We start from the raw sequence: 17,358 nt of genomic DNA on the forward strand, positions 1-17,358 counted from the left end.
GAATTCTTTTTGCCTGCAAAGAGTACTTACATCCCAGATACACACACACACACACACACACACACACACACACACACACACACACACACACACACACACCTTGCAAACAGTCATAAAGCTCACAGGCTCACAGGAGGACATTCAGTATCTCTTTTGTCTGGGAAATTCAAACCAAACCAAACCAAATCAAACTCATAGCGAGAAACCGAGAAAGCAGCTGGCACTCTCTTGGATGCTTGTGACGAAAGGGTCGTATGGTGACTTGTGTCAAGGAGGTTGAGAGTCCTGGGATCCCAGCAGGGTCATCAAATGATGCAGACACTTGGAAGACAGCCTAGTGGCTGTCAGAGGAGTACATATAGCACTGGCTCTGACCTGGCTGGTCCAGCTTGGGTTCCCAGCACATAAGACACGTGGACACGTTTCCATGCTCGGGCCTTGTGGTTCACAAGGAAGGAAGGGAGCCACCTAGACGCCACCAGCCAACACTGGAGAAAGGAAACCATTTTCTTTCTTTTCCTGTTTTTGAGAAAGGGCTTCCATGGAACCTGGGCTGGCCTCAAATACACTATGTAGGAGATGAGCTTGGACTTGTGTGTGTGTGTGTGTATGTGCAGGTATGTGTATACACGTGGGGGGAGGGGCACAGAGGACATCATCAGATGCCAGTCTTCAGATACTGTCCACCTTGATTTGGAGACAGGGTCCCTGCGTTGTCTTATTCTTGCCAAGCAGGCCAGCAAGCGCTAGGGAGCCCCCTACCTCAAGTTCCTCAGAATTGCTATTACAAATGTGTAACCCCATAGTTAGCTTTAGTTAGTTAATTAATTAATTAGTCATTATCATATTATATAATATAACATACATGATATTATATAATATAACATACATGTGTGTCGGTCTAGCTCGATCAGGATGCTCCAGGTTCAACATGAGACACTGGGCAGGGGCTGGAGAGATGGCTCAGAGGTTAAGAGCACTGGCTGACTGCTCTTCCAGAGGTCCTGAGTTCAATTCCCAGCAACCACAGGGTGGCTCACAACCATTTATTATGTGATCTGATGCCTTCTTCTGGCTTGCAGGTGTACAAAGAGGAAGAGCACTGTATACATAATAATAAAGAAATCTTGAGTGAGAGAGAGAGAGAGAGAGAGAGAGAGACAGACAGACAGACAGACAGACAGACAGACAGACAGACATTGGGCAAAAGAAAAAAGTAAGATAGACATTGAAGAAGGCGTTTGATGTCAACCTCTGGATTTTACACACACACACACACACACACACACACACACACACACACACACACACACACACCATAAAACAAGCTCTGCAAAGCATACTTTTGTCATACAGCCTTCAGAGGGGAAGGAGGCTGGAGAACTGCCAGGCCCAGGTCTGAAAGGGGCAGGGGTGGGAGGGGCGGGTCTGTGTTTCCTATGGTTCCTGACACACCCGTGGGCATGCAAGTCCTGGCTGGCCAGGCTCACTACCTCTCCTCTTCCCTTCCCTGCTTGGCTTCATCACCCCTCCCTAGCCAGTGCTGGGTAATTAAGGTGGAAAAGGATCAAAGGGAGAGTGGCCCACTGCGGCTCCAGGTGCTGATGGGGCTTAGACAGTCGCCCCTCGCTGTACCACTCCCTTACCCCTGCCTAGGGCAGAAAAAGCATTGGAGGCCAAGCAATAGCACACAGTTTCCAGGAGGAAAATTTCTACCCCATCTCTTGTTGGCCAGGACCATGAAATTGGATGCCTCTGTTAGCCCGCTGGCCCGACCTAAGCTGGGCTCAGAGCCTGTCATGCTGAAAAGACAAAAAGAAGCCCTGTCTTTGTTCCATACAACCTGGTTTCACAGAGGCACCTAGGGGTGGGGAGGGTGGGCTCTGAAGGCTGGGTGACCAGAGGTGAGGCCCATACCTCTCTGTGCTCAGCTGTTTTACCTGTGTGTCTTAGCCTGGTGCTGGAGGGCTAAGGGTTATACAAGGGGACCTCACAGGCAGAAGAGCTAAGACGGGCCTGGCTCTTGGGGTTGAATGAGCACCTGTCCCTTTTGAGACACGCTAACGAAGGCAGAGCTGCCTTCCCATTGCTCCAGCAGGCTCTCTGACCTCTAAAGACTACAGCTGGCGCAATGGGTCTCCCTCCTCCAAATCCCTGAAGAGAAGGCCAGTGAGACCCCAGGCCAGGGCTCTGTCATGAGCTAACAAACTAACAAACGGCTACCTCTTGGATCCTATACTCTGGCCTGAGATGCCCGGGTATCCAGGCCAGGCTTGCCTTCCTTCTAGGGTCAACTCAGGAGGGCTGGAGTCCTCATAAGGGGCCATGTGCCCCGTGTGTCCACCCTGGCACACAGGCTGCTGCAGCAGGCAAAGGCTACAGGCACACTGTCGCTCAGGGTGATATTCCTTCTATTGGCAGAAGATCCACATGGGAACCGCGTGCTCCTCAGGGTGCATTTGGGCTGCACACTGTGGGGACAGACAGTCCCATGGCTACCTGCCAACCCCAGTCAACGAGGAAGGAAAGCAGAAGCTGACTGAGTGAGGGTCAAAACTAAGCGATGCCAAGAGATGCCGAGGCCAGGGTTTGGGTTGGGGGCGGGGCGGAGGCGATGTATGACGCTGGGGACCTGTGGTCACTGAGACAGGAATGACTTTCAGAGACACACAGGGTGGGTGCAGACGGCCAGGGTATATGAGACATGTCAGTTGGAACAGAGACAGCAGCCCAGTGGTGGTGTCACATGCCTTGTATCTCAGCACTCGGGAGGGAGGCAGAGGCAGGTGGATCTTTGTGCGTTCAAGGTGAGCCTGGTTTACAGAGTGAGTTCTGGCAAGCCAAGGCCTCACAGAGAAACAGAGGGGGGCACGGGGGCATGAGTGTGTGTGTGTGTGTGTGTGTGAGAGAGAGAGAGAGAGAGAGAGAGAGAGAGAGAGAGAGAGAGAGAGAGAAAGAGAGAGAGAGACAGACAGACAGACAGACAGACAGACAGACAGACAGACAGACAGAAGAAACAGGCTCAAGCTGGGGGGCTTCAGAGGCCCAGCCTGGCCTTTCAGCTGTGTGTTGCTGGGGCACTTAACTGCCCTCTCTGAACTTTATTTCCCAGTTGCTACCATACACCCAGGACCAAGCTTTTGCAGGCTCTATGCCCCAGCTTACAGAAAGCCCTTGTGAGGCTTGTCCCACCTGGAAGGGAGGGGCACGCTTCTCCCTGACTGACCGAGAACAGAGCATCTCAGAAGAAGAAGGGTGTCTTTTGTGATCAAAGGCTTTCCAGCTGCACTTAGCTCTCAGGAGCAGTGATGGCAATTTTGGCAGCGGAAGGATCCAGAAGAGCAAGCAAAGCAGAAAACAGCGAAATCCAAACAGATCTGGCTTTCTAAAGTAAGATCAAAGCTGCCTCTACCATCCTGTGCTTCAGAGGAAACCAGACATCTGGAAGGTTCTCTGGGAGAAATCCAGCTGACAGGGCAGAGCGGTCTGGCAGGGACGGCTAGGTGGAGGTGGCTGGTGACACCGGCTCTGCAGAATGTCAAGGCAACCATCCAACCTACCTTAAGGGGGCCCCCCGACAGTCAGGGAAGATTCTTGGGGTTCACGGGGGGGGGGGGGGGGGGGCGGAGCTAATCAATAGCTTGTAACTGACTGGGAAGCCTCACTGTGAGCTGCAGGCTCGCTGGTCGGAGCGGCACTGGGGACATAGGGAGGAGCCGACATGACAATCAGTGGTCACCAGCAGACCCAGTGTAGGAAGCCCATGAGACATGCAGGGTGATCAGCTGGGGTTCCCTGCTTAGCATGTGAGGGAGCCCCACACCAACAAAAGATGTGCCTCATCTGCCCGTGTGAATATTTAGCTCCGTATTTTGTTTACTAAAAGTAAACAGGGCCCCAGGAACCTAAGCTAGACTCCCAGAACCCACATTAAAAAAAAAAGCTGGGCACGGTGGTTCACTCCCCTAATGCCAGCTTTAGGGAGGGTGGAAATGGTTGGATTCCTTGGGCTCACTGGCCAGGCAGCCTAGCTGAATCTCCAGGTTCAGTGAGAGACTCTGCCTCCAAAACAAACAAACAAACAAGCAAACAAACAACAAAACAAAACCAAAACAAACCAAGGTGGAGAGAGGTCAAATATATACCTGACATTGATCAATGTGCAACTGCTTGTGCATGCTCATGCTCAGAACAGAAACAAAACCCAAACAAACCCCAGAAGCCCTCACAATCCCAAAATGACTGCAGATGACCTTCCTGGTTTCTGTCTCAGAAGTCCTCATCCATTGCTGCTGCCTGAACCCCACATACCCTCAGGAGCTGCCTGAACCCACATACCGCCCTTCTGGGGGAGCTGCTGGGGGCCTTAGGCTACAGAAAACACAGCCTGCTGAGACCCTGACTTGCCTCTGACTGTCCTAGTTCCTCTCACTCCCGTTTGGGTGATTTCCTCGACGGCACCCACCCGATGGCACCAGGAGGCGAAGAGCCAAGCGAAATGTGGACTTCCACTGGTGGCAAGTCATCTCCAGGGAGACAGGAGTGACCCTGAGGACAAGCCTAGGTGATATGGGCCAATTGCGAGGTCGCAGTGCCAAGTCACAGAAAGCAAAGAGGCCACCTGTGGACCCCTAAGTGGACCTAAGCCTCAGAGAGCACAGAGGGCAGCAGCTAAGACAGAAGGCAGCGTGGCCTGGGCAGGGGCTGGGGGATGAGGGTCCTGTCCTGGGAGTGGAGGGAGTTAATTCACAGATGTGTGCATTTAGAGTGCTTAAATACTACACGGTAGGCCAGGGAGGCAGCCAGGAAGGCATTACTGGAGAAGCACGGAGAGCCATGCTCCATCCCCCAAACTCCCGCCCCCCCCCCCAAAGCTGGGTGTGCTAGTAGTGCACACTTGTAGTCCATAGTCCAGGCACTGGGGAAGAGAGACAGGAAGTTCTCTGGTCCTACTCAGTGAGCTGCACACCAGGGGGCGACCCTGCATTAAAAACCAAGGCTAGCCTGTAATCCCAGAACTCAAGGAGGCAGAGGCAGGCAGATCTCTGTGAGTTTAAAGCCACCCTGGTCTACAAAGTGAGTCCAGGACAGGCAGGGCTATTATACTCAGAGAAACCCTGTCTTGAAAAAATAAAAACAAAAATCAGCCAACCAACCAACCAACCAAACAAACAAAAAACCCAATCAAGGTTAAAGGCTCCTGAGGAATAGTAGCCTCAGTTGACTTCTGCATATATGTATGTGAACCCACATGTGCACACACCATCCCACAAGCACTCACCTACCTACAAACAAGCACACATGCACACAAAACACCGTGTGATGCTATAAAGCAGGGACAAGATGACCCCTTCTGCACAGACCCGTCCAGGGGAAGCAGGAGAGGCTAACAAGGCTCTGGGAACCCCCGGACCCTCCCCCACCGGGCCAGAAATGTGAGCATCACTTGTCAGGAGGTAGAAAGCAGTCCCTCTGTGTCCCCAGCTGTGTTCCTGATGGCCGTCCTACCATCCACGAGTTATCTGAGAGCTCTGGGAGGCTGCGTTACCTAGCCTGCAGCTGCAGGGGTGAGACCCCCTGCCACTGGCCTGAATGCTGCGCCCGCAGCTCTGCTCTGAGTGGGTGGTCTAGGTGAGTGACATTCTCCAGCCTGCGTGGCCTCGGAAGGCAACGTTCTCAGCGGTGACAGAGTGGCCAGCCCTTACGCCCCTGTCTGACCTGCCCGGGGTTATCTTCACTTCCTGTCCTCACTTGAGAGCCCAGGATTGAGGCCCGAGCTGAAATGCTGAGTGCTGGGTCTGAGTAACAAGTGGGCCACCCATTTTGCTAAGCAGTGGTGCCTCTGAGAATAGGGTGAAAATCACTATAAAAGTTGCAGTCAGAGGTTAAGGGCACTGACTGCTCCTCTAGAGGTCCTGAGTTCAATTCCCAGCAACGACATGGTGGCTCACAACCATCTATAATGTGAGCTGATGCCCTCTTCTGGCCTGCATGTACACCTGTACTGTATATACAATAATTAATAAATAAATAAATAAATTTTTTTTTTTAAAGTTGCAGTCCAGCCTGGGGAGTTGATTCAGTCAGTTAAGGCCCTGCCTCACAAGCACGGGAGCCCAAGCCCATCCTCAGAACCCACACAACAGAGCTGAGTGTGGTGGCAAATGCTTGTAATCTCAGAGCTAGAGTAGTGGGGACAGGAGGGTCCCTGGGGGCTCACTGGCCAGCCAGCCTAATGTCATCAGTGAGCTCCAGGTCCCAGTAAGGGAGCCTGATTCAAAAAGCAAGGTAGATATCACCTGAGGTAGGGCAACTAAGGGTGTCCTCTGGTCTCCAGATGTATGTGTGCATATACACCTGTGCAAATGGGTAAGTGCACATATGTGCAGGAGCACACATGCACATGGATGAGTGCACACATCTATATGAATGAGTGCGCACACCCATATGAATAAGTACATACAAAGATGAATAAGTGCACACACCTATATGAGTGCACACACCTATATGAATGAGTGCACACAAGCATGAATGCACGTACACACCCATATGAATAAGTACATACAAACATGGATGAGTACATGCACACACACATAAAAGTGAGTGCATTCAAATGTGAATGAGGCGCGCGCACACACACACACACACACACACACACACACACACACACACACAAGTTGAATCAAATTATACAGCAAAGGACAAGAAGCAGTGCGGTCTCCAAGCACAGCCAGGCTGCAGCTGAGCCCAGGAGCCTAAGAGCTGTGGCATCCAAGGTGCCTAAGGTCTGGTGGTCGGTCGGTCCCTGTGGCCAGGAGAAGGAGCTGGGTTTGGAAGATGGAGATGCTAAGATCTGGGGCTGCAGGAACGAGTGGCCATCAGGGATAGTCCCTGTGGTTGAGGCAGGCAGGTACCAAGACAGGAATATTAGCAGACCCCGGGGTCCTAGGCCAGGAGCTCTTGATAGATGGCCACAAGGGGCCAAGGAAAGATGAATGCGTGTCTCCTCCTGCTCAAGGAATCCGTGTGTGTGTGTGTGTGTGTGTGTGTGTGTGCGCGCGCGGGCGCGCGCGGAGGCCAGAGAAGGATATTGGGTGTCTTGCTCAAGCACTCAACCCCTTATACTCTTAGAGAAATTTCTCACTGTATCTGGAATCCCAGTGACCCTGCTGTCTCCACTTCCCTCAGCGCTGAGGTTACAGGCGTGTGAAGATCCATGCCCAGCCTTTAACATGTGTGCTGGGGCGGCGGCGTGGGGCAAGGGGCGTGCGTGGGGAGTGGATTTGAACCCATAGCCTCATGCTTATGCAGTAAGCATTCTTACCCGCTGAGCCAGCTCCCCAGCTCCCCTATTTCCTCTTATCAATGGAATCTGAGCTGGAGCTGCGGCAAGGCGTGGGTTCACGGCCTCAATTCTGACACATTTATGAACGCAGCTAGGGACAGAACCTCGAGTGCTGATCTGCAGAGCCGACAAGCGGGAGCTTTCAGGTCGGCTTTTGTGCGCCCGCCAAGACTGAAGATAAAGCTAATGAAGGCCTTAATTGGATGTATCTGCGGGAACTGCAGGGGTGTGAGGCGCGGCGGAGTTCGCGCCTGCACTATCAGGAGGACGTGGCTCCCAGGGACAGCTGCTCTGCACTAGCCCCTCCCCCTTGCCACACCCCATCACTTCATTCTTCTTTGCAGGATGTCTTTGGGACTTCTGGCAACTTCACAATGTACAGTGCAATATACACATACATACATACATACATACATACATACATACATACGTATATAATATATATTTAACAGTGCATTCTGGGATATAGCTCAGTTGGTAGAGTGCTTGGCTTTCATGAATGAAGCCCCAGTTTCCACCCCCAGCACTGCATAAAACAAAGCAAAACAAACAAACAAACAAACAGGTGTTGTTTTACACACCTGTCATGCAAGCACCTGAGAGGTGAAGGCAGGAAGAGCAGGAGTTCCCGTCATCCTTGACTACCTAGAGAGTTCCAGGCTTACCTGGGCCAGCATGAGACCCCGTCTCAGAAACACAATAAGGCCCAAGGATGTGGCTCAGTGGACAGAGTGTTGCTGCCAAACTTGAGGATTGGAGTTCTGAGCCCCAGAAAAAGCTGAGCCGAGCGGGCGGTGGTGGCGCATGCCTTTAATCCCAGCACTCAGGAGGCAGAGGGAGGCGGATCGCTGTGAGTTCGAGGCCAGCCTGGTCTACAAAGTCCAGGATAGCCAAGGCTACACAGAGAAACCCTGTCTCGAGAACAAACAAACAAACAAAAAAAGAAACAAACAAACAAAAAAAGCTGAGCTGTGTGGCAGCCACTTGTAGCCTTATTACCCAGGAGGCAGAGACAGGGTTCGTTAGGGTAAGCTGACTGGTTGGTATAGGAGGGATCAGGGAGATTTTGGGTCAAAAAAGAAACCTTGTCTCAGTAATAATGGAAATAGACTGAGTTATACACCTAAGATCAACTTTGCACGTGCATACCCACTCCCTGCTCTCTCTCACATACACATACATACACACACACCCCAATACACACCCACACCCCATACATACTACACATGCACACATAGAAACATACACATACCACACACACAGCACACACAAGCACACACATACAACACACACACACACACACACACACACACAATACCTCCCACATACATACACCAAACATACCCCAAATAACAAATGAACAACAATAACCACCGACACCAGAGCTCATAGGGCATCGCGGAGACCTGAAATAAGCAGCTTGTCACAGGCCTGGACCACAGAGAAGCTCAGAGAGCAGACAGCCTAACTGAGGCCGAGGCAGCATGGTTAGACTATCCACTGGAGATAAGAACAACACGACTTGGTTTCAGGGTGTCCACGGGATTCAGAGTGTGAAGTCTCAAGTCTCATCAGTGTGAATACCCTGCCCTCACACCTCTCCCTGAAGAGCTGGGCATCCAGCAGTGACCTTTAAGGCACCAGAGATCTATGGCCAGCTGCTCCATCCTCAGAGAAAGGCTGCTGGCCATATCCCCACACAATAGTCCCATTGGCTGTATTTCTGATCTAGAAGGGGTTGGGAGAGCAGGGCTCTGGTCGACAGGCTACCAGAGGCATCCAAGACAGGTTGGAGTTCGAAAGATATACAGCAGGCCCGCTCTTGTGGCATAGGCCTATCATCAAACACTTTGTGGCTCAGCCAGGAGGATCAGGAATTCAAGACCTGCCTGGGCTACACAGCAAGACCCTGTCTCAAACAAACAAGACAACAGCCAGGGGTTGGGGCTCACAGCTGTAATCACAGTATTCAGTCCTCCCCCACCCCCCCAAACCCAACCCAAAGTAAAACAACCAAATAATCTAACAACAAAGATCCCAATCAATCAATCAATTAATGTAAATGCACTCTGGACCACAGTGGAACCCCTCTGTCGGGGCACAGGAAGGTATGACTAAGAGACCATGTGTCTGCAGATTGGCACACATCCACGGCACACATGGAGGAGGCAGCATGGCCACTCTAACTGGAAACAGCTGCTAGCTAGGTGAATTCTATGGTTCATATTGGCTGGATGGATTCTATGGTTCCTGTGATGGGTTAACACTGGCCATCAACTTGACAGTTTCTAGAATCACCTAAGAGACACACTTCTGGATACATGTGTAAGGAATTTTCTAGATAAGGTTAACTGAGGTGAGAAGACTCACCCACAATGTGCGCAGCACCATCCCGTGGGATGGGATCTTAGAGACTGAATGAAAAGGAGAAGGCGAGCTGAGCCCCAGCAATCATCTCTCTCTGCTTCCTGACTGTGGGTGCCATGTGAGCAGCTTGCCTCACGCTCCTGCTGCCATGCCTTCTCCGCCATGATGGACTGTGCACCCTCAGACTGTGAGCCAAATAAACCCTTTCTTCCTTAGGGGGCTTTTGTCAGGGTATTTGATCTGAACAAGAAGAACGATCTGATCCCTACTCTTTTTAGAAGTAACCAAGGCCATCATGTTGACCTAAGCCACATAGGACTCCCCATCATATCCTATCCCCGGCTACCTGGAGACACAAAGAAGGTTCTCCACAGCTTCTTATCCCGTGTGACATCGCGGATCTCCTTGGTCATGTTGATCATCCTTCCGGCCACCGGAGGGACTCTGCGGAAGTCCAGGATCCTGTTGAGAAAAGGTTGGGAAAGAAGTCTTTACTCTCAGAGGCCAATTCTCACTGGTCCACAGAGGCCAGACGCGCTACCATTGCTCTCCCGTCCGCTGCCACACGAGGCTCTCAGGCTCAGCACGGCCCAGAACCGTTCACCGGTGCCAGGAAAGTGTGCAGCCCAGAAGGACTGAAACCTCCACGCCTCATTCACTGACTCTGGCCTTGCCAGGCAACTAAAATGTGCCCTCATTCCAGGGCTAAATTTAAAAGGAAATTAAATTAAATTACCCACTCTTAATGGGGCTCTTTCTGAACACATTGCCGCTTGCTTAATTAAATAGAGATGCCCGACGCTAGCTTTTCCTGCTGACACAGGATGTAGAGACGAAGTTGTCCCCGGTGGAGGGGTGGACAGAAGGGGAAGGACAGACCACATTCCTGTGACGGGGGGTGGGGCCCAGGGCTTCATCGGACAGCTGCATCCAGCATCATGCCACCCCAAGCTTCATGGCTCTTTTTTTTTTTTTTTATGTGCATGTACACGTGTGGGTGCCGACATGCGCATGCAGCACTTCAGGTCAACCCTGGCAAAGTTCAATTCCTCAGAAGCAACCAACCTTGTTTTTGAGATAAGGTCTCTCAGCAGCCTGGAACTCACTGAGTAAGCTAGGCTAACTGGTTATCAAGCCCAAGAGGTCCCCAGCACTGGAACTGTTAAGTCTGTACCCCATGCACACTCTTTTCATTAGGGTTCTGGGGACAGACTCCATGTGCAAACACTTTGGCAACAGAGTCATTTATCCAGTCCCATGGCTGGTTTATAAGCAGGTAACTTGAGTGACCTCATGGTGTGTTATTGAAAGGCTCTCTGGGTTCAGGATGTTTAAATGTCCGGCTCCTGGGGATTTCTAGTTCCCCCGCAAGGTTTGTGATTTGCTCTACTCTCCCAGGATCCTGTGAGAAAGCAGATTCTGGCTCATGGGTTTAAGATGGAGCCTGGACTCCGCAATCTAGCCAGCCCCATGGCAGCCGAGTTAAGGTCTATGTCTAAGCTGGTGTGGTGGTGCATGCTTTTAATTCCAGCACTCAGGGAGGCAGAGGCAGGCGGATGGGTGTGAGTTCGAGGCCAGCCTGGTCTGCAAAGCAAGTTCAGGACAGCTAAGGCTACACAGAGGCTACCCTGTCTCAAAAAAACCAAAACAAAAACATCTATGTCTAGGAATGGTTTAGGAGAGTCTTGGGGGCTGAATGCAGAGCCTTATCTCTGTGCTACTGCCTGGGCTGAGAGGTCCCTCTGTACCCCTCAGAGATGGCCCCAGGGTCAGGCCTGTGTACAGCTCCTCAGGGCACAGACAGAGCCAAGTGCAATCTATAGTAAACCAGGTTCTGCTGGGTCAAGGCTGTCCCTCAGGAGACAGGAGACAAAGCCTCCCACCTACTGTCACGAAAACAACATTTCCTCCAAGGTGCCTTCCAACGCCCAGCACTTCCCTCTGCTCTTATTTCTTTCCCTTTATCCCCTGCAACATGCTATCCGCCATCTACTCCTGCTGCTCCTTGCTGGATGCAGGCAGTGGGGTGGTGCCCACCAGGATCATAAATTCGAGGAGGGCTGGCTGGTTCTGGTTAAGGGTACTGGTGGCTCTCCCGAGGCCTCACCTTTTCTGGTCTGTTAAGAATGGTTATTGAGGGCTGGGGAGACAGCGCAGTCTAAATTCAGTCTCTAGTGGCACACACTTGTAATCCCAGGACCAAGGGGCAGAGACAGGGGGATTCCTGGGGCCAATTAGCCAACCAGCCAGCTACCAGCCAGCCAGCCAGCCAGCCAGCCACCAGCCACCAGCCACCAGCCTAGCCTATCTGGAGAGTTCCGGGCCAGTGAGTGATCCTGAATTGGGGAAGGAGCGACGTCTGAGATTCTCACGTAGTCTCTACAAGCATGCGCACAGGTGTGTGCTACACACAACAGACACACACACACACACACACACACACACACACACACACACACACTGATGGGCCTGTGATGGTTTAAGTATGGAGCGGTTGCAGAGGTAACAATGGATCCCTAAGGCCAGCCCTGTGCCTCTCCGTGGGTGGTACGCCTGGGGACATGGAAGAGTCTGGATCTGGGTGGCTCTCGGCAGTGTGAAGGGAGGGGACTCACCTGTCGAGGTGGAAGGCAGCGATCTCTGCATTGTGCCTCTCGTAGTCAGAGAAATAAAAAAAGTCAGGCGGTGTCTCCTGCTCCCTTGTCTGCCTGTAGGACACAGATAGAGACAGAGAGAGTGTCACGGAGGGGACCTCTGTTGAGGGGACAAGGTGAGGTGCGGGATACCGCTTGGAAGGGAAGCTGACACACATTTCCAGGTGTTCTGCTGGCCAGCTGTCAGAGGACCACCATCAAGGGTTAAAACGGAAGGACCAGTGGGACCGCTCAGTGGATAAAGGTGCTTGCTGCCAAAGCTGGAGATTGAATTCAACCCCCGGGACGCACATGGCAGGAGAAAACCAACGCCTAAAAATTATGGAAGATGTGGGATATGAAAGGATGCGAGGGGATGCAGGGTGGGGTTTGTCAGGGCTCCACAAAGAGACTACCAAGGCTGGTAAGGCTGGTGCATCTGCACCCAGGGAGGCCTGCACAAACTGATGCACCAACCAAGGAAATTGCAAGCAGAGAACTTAGACCCGCCCCCCCCCCCCCCATTTAGAAGTTCAGATGTAGCCAATGCACAGGCCATTTTCCACGTAGGGAAGGGGGGCGGGGAGAGCGGAGGACTGCCTCTGACACAAGTCTGGTACCCACGATTTGATCACTGCCCTTTGGTAGAGAGGCCCTGTGGGAGCACAGTGGAAGGGGAGGCAGACTATCCAGGCTGTGGTCAGATGGTAGGGGAGGAGGACCCCACCTGTCAGAGGTCTAGGGGAGGGGAATAGGGTGGAAGAGAGAGGGAGGGCAGGAACAGGAAGATAGAAGCGAGGGGGTTACAATTGGGATTAATATTAATAAGCTATAATAAAAGAAAAAGAAAAAATTGTCCTCTGACTGCCCCCCCCCACTTGTGCTGTGGCATGCATACTGTCCTTCATTAAATAAGCACATGTTTCTTTAAAAAAATAAATTATAGGCAGCGGGGAGATGCTCACTGACTAAAATGCATGCTACGGATGCGTAAGGGCCTGAATTTGATCTCCAGGATCCACATTTAAAACGCTAGTTCTGGGGAGGCAGACAGGAAGATCTCTGGTGCTCACTGCCTAGCCCTACTTGGTGAGTTTCTGGCCTGTGAGGGATTAAACAACAACAACAAGAAAAACAAAAACACCCCCCGCCTCCCAATAAAACCCACAAAGCCCAAAAAACCAAGATGGGCTGGTGGTGTGGTAGCCCATGCTTTTAATCCCAGCACTCAGGAGGCAAAGGCAAGTAGATCTCTTCGAGTTCTAGGCCACCCTGGGTCTCCAACCAAGTTCAAGGCCAACCAGGGCTGCATAGTGGGACACTGTTTCTAAAACAAACAAACAAATAAACAAGCAAAACCAAGGTGGATGGTGCCTAAGGCGGACATCTGCAGTTCAGTCTGGAGCCCCCCAGATGCATGCAGGCACACACACATGTACACACACATGTACACACACATGCCCTAAATTATTTAAACTCCAATGTATTACACTTTCAAGGCACTAACCCCAAGAGGTTTCCTAACCGTCTGTTTTGTTGGTCTCTTTCCTGTACTCTTCAATGACTGTGTCCAGTACCTACAGGCAGATGCATGGTATGCCAGCTGAGGCCACATGCTTTTCCTGGCCTGCACTTAGACACCTCACCAGTAGGGGGTTTGGGTAAAAAAAGGAGACACCCAGGAAGCCCCCGGTTTCTGTCTGTTGGGTCCTGTGTTTCTGTCTCTGTAGCTGTGTGTTCGTTCATTCAGCGAGGCTGAATATTTGGTGAAGACCTTTGCCCCAGAGGGACAGAGGCAGCTCAGCAGAGCAGGTCCTGCCTCCTCACGTCATACACAGCAAAGAACAGCGCGGCTCTGGAGCCGTAGTAATTCCCAGTTCTCCGACACCGTCTAGTCCTGTTCTGGTACTTTCTCTTGGATGGCAGGGCTCAGAGGGTTGATGCCAGGTCCTCTGGGACTGTCCAGGATTAGTGAGTAGGGAGACGCCACCAGGCACATTGTAGAGGTCAGAATCTGCTCACGAGGAAAGTGAGGCTTCACTCACATCACACTCATGCCTATAACCTCAGTCAGAGTAATCAAAATGGCCTGTGTCAGCCCTATCTAGCCCTCAGGCAGCTCGTCCGGTATTGCATGCACCCACAACAGTCCCTGAACAAGACTGTTTCAAACATTTGTTCCCCAGCCTTCCAGAAGTTAGTGTGGGAAGCTGAGCGTGTGAGAGAGAGAAAGAGAGAGAGAGAGACAGAGAGAGAGAGAGACACACACAGAGAGAGACAGAGACAGAGAGAGAGAGAGACAGAGAGAGACAGAGACACACAGAGAGAGACAGAGAGAGAGAGAGACAGAGAGAGAGAGAGACAGAGAGAGAGAGACAGAGAGACAGAGACAGAGAGAGAGAGACAGAGACAGAGACAGAGACAGAGACAGAGAGGGAGACAGAGAGAGACACAGAGAGAGAGGGGGGGGAGAGAGAGAGACAGAGAGACAGAGAGAGAGACAGAGAGAGAGAGACAGAGAGAGAGACAGTGTGTGTGTGTGTATGTGTGTGTATGTGTGTGTGTGTGTGTGTGTGTGTGTATTGGGGGGCATTGTGGGCACCTTGAAAGGTTGATGACTGACAGTAGCAGTGGTCTCACATGTGTGCATAGGAAAACTAGTAGATACCCTGGCTGTTGTTTCTCAGGAGCTGTTGATCTGTTTGGCTTTTGTTATTGTTTGTTTGTTGTTTTCAGACAGGTTCTCATTATGCACCCCTGGCTGTCCTGGAACTCACTGTGTAGATCAGGCTGGCTTCAAACTCACAGTGACCCACCCATGTCTGCCTCCCAAGTGCTGAGATTAAAGATATGTGCCACCAGGCCAGGTTTGTCCACTTCTTTTCTTTTTCTTTTTTTCCTCCCCTTTCTGACCAGGACCCTCATTGGTCTGTAAGTCACAAGGCTGGCAGAGAGCTCCAAGAATCTGCCTGTCTCAGCCTTCCTATACTGGGGTTACAAAAGAAGACCCCCCCCCCCGCATGTCCTGCATTTTACATTGGTATGGGGATCAAAGTCAGCTCCTCCTGCTGGCATAACAAGTCCTTTAATGACCGAGCTACATCCCTGGCCTTCTAGAGGGGAGGTTTCGAGGGGAGGTACCAACAGATCAATAAGCTTGCAGGATAGGTATCCATTGGGTCTTAGTGACCACTGAGCAGAGCTGAAGTAGGCACCTGGGACCAGGGAGGGCTGAGCCAGCCAACGGATGCTGAGGGTCCATGCAGGGCTGAGATGGTTAAGCTCTGACCACCCACTGTAGGCATGCATATGCTGACCCATGCACACAGTCACACAGACACACAAGGAACTCCACGTGTATTAACTGTGCACACGTGTGACACACACACCCTACAGCGCAGGCTGGTGGAGGACTTTGGAGAGAAGGCGCTAAGCCAGGCTCCTCTGATCCTTTCCAGGTACAGCTGTGAAGAGGCGCCCTGAGGAGGCAGCCTGACCACACAACACCCCCTCCCATCTGCCTGAGGAGCCTCAAAGCTGGGAGGAACACACCAGGAAGTTTCCTCCTGGAGTGCATGGATCCCGCCATCAAAATACAACCTGTGTAGGGCTGAGGATGGTAGAATATTTGTCCAGGATGCATGAGGTCCTGGGTTCGATCCCCGGTACCACCACTTAAACCAGATGTGGTGGTGCACACCTGTGGTCCTAGGACTTGGGGGGTGGAGGCTGGAGGAACAGAAGTTCAAGGCCATCCTGGGCTACTTGAGATCCTGCCTTAGAAGAAAAGAAAAGGAAAGAAGAAAGAAAGAAAGAAAGAAAGAAAGAAAGAAAGAAAGAAAGAAGAAGAAGGAAGAAAGAAAGAAAGAAAGAACACAAACCCACAACCTGCACGGCCACTCTGGCTGACGTAAGTCCTCTTCCTCCCACCTGCTGGATGTCCCAGGAGGACAGCCGAGACCCCCACAGCTGGCCTCTGCCTGCACTGTACCCTCTTCCCCTTCTGGAAAGCATGACTTGGCTGACTTCCTCTGCAGGTCTCATCTGGAGGGCAGAAAGGGGAGGGAGGGGGGAGAGGTGGGGGGGGTTGGAAGGGGCAGGGGGAGGGGCAGGGGGAGGGGTAGGGGGAGGGGCAGGGGGCAGGGCTCCCTCCCCAGGAGCCCTTGGCAGTGTGACACTGGAGGGCATTGTTACCCAGACTCTTGTGGAGGCCTAGGGGATGGGGGGGTGTGCCCTTCTCAGGATCCTGAGTGCAGCCAAGGCTTGCCTCAGAACTGCTGCCTGTGGACAAAGAACAAACGGGCATCTGACCAGTCCCCTGCGGTCACCTCCACACACTGACCTGGGGACGACAACCAGGGAGGGCAGTGTTCACTCAGCTGCCAGAGCTCCTCCCTCATTCTGCCTGCTCCTTTGAGGAGATGACATTTCTCAGATCTAAGTGGCTTAGAGCCCTGTGGCTCCCTGGAATGGGCCTCTGGCCTGACCTGATTCCTGGTTCCGCATCCTTGGGTTCAGACACCGCCTTCTACCCTCCACGGAAGCTGGCTGATGTCCCAGACCCTCAGCAGTCACCCCACACCCACATCACAGCCTGCAGGTGTCCGTCCCCGCCCCTTCCCCCTCCTAGGTACCTTCTTTCCTGGAATAGCCCAAGGGTTCATAGAATCGGCAAGTGAGTTCTATTCAGAGGCGCACCCCTTCTTGTTCTAAATGCCTCGTGGGCACATCGCATTCCTTCTGACCTGGGACTGCTGGCATTCTGTTCTTTCTTCCCTTCCGGAGGGATCCAAAGCTCTGCCCTGTGGAACCTCGCGCCTGAGGAGGGGCACAAACAGCCTTTGCCCCTTACGCCTCATTTTTCCCTTTCTGTACAATAACAGAGAGGGTAAGAAGAGCCCAGAGTGGTCTCCAGGTGTAGGTAAGGTAAAAGGGGGGGGAATGGTTCCCAGATGTCCACCAAATGATTGAAAGCCAGGACTCCTTTCCCCAGGCCACCGGAACTCCACCTGG

At 52.2% G+C, this 17,358-nt stretch overlaps 1 protein-coding gene across 1 annotated transcript in view; it reads right to left on the reverse strand.

Annotated features, from left to right (window-relative positions):
• FAM20C (FAM20C golgi associated secretory pathway kinase) overlaps positions 1 to 17,358 on the reverse strand; it is a 64,495-nt gene that overhangs the window by 5,135 nt on the left and 42,002 nt on the right. The window contains exons 4-5 of the mRNA XM_084762537.1: positions 12,328 to 12,420; positions 10,059 to 10,174 (exon numbers count right to left, since the gene is read on the reverse strand). Coding sequence (XP_084618663.1) covers positions 10,059 to 10,174; positions 12,328 to 12,420 — 209 coding nt within the window. The remainder of the gene's footprint in view (positions 1 to 10,058; positions 10,175 to 12,327; positions 12,421 to 17,358) is intronic.

This window comes from Acomys minous (genome assembly GCF_964271855.1).
Source record: "Acomys minous genome assembly, chromosome: 16".
Classification (NCBI taxonomy): Eukaryota; Metazoa; Chordata; class Mammalia; order Rodentia; family Muridae; genus Acomys; species Acomys minous.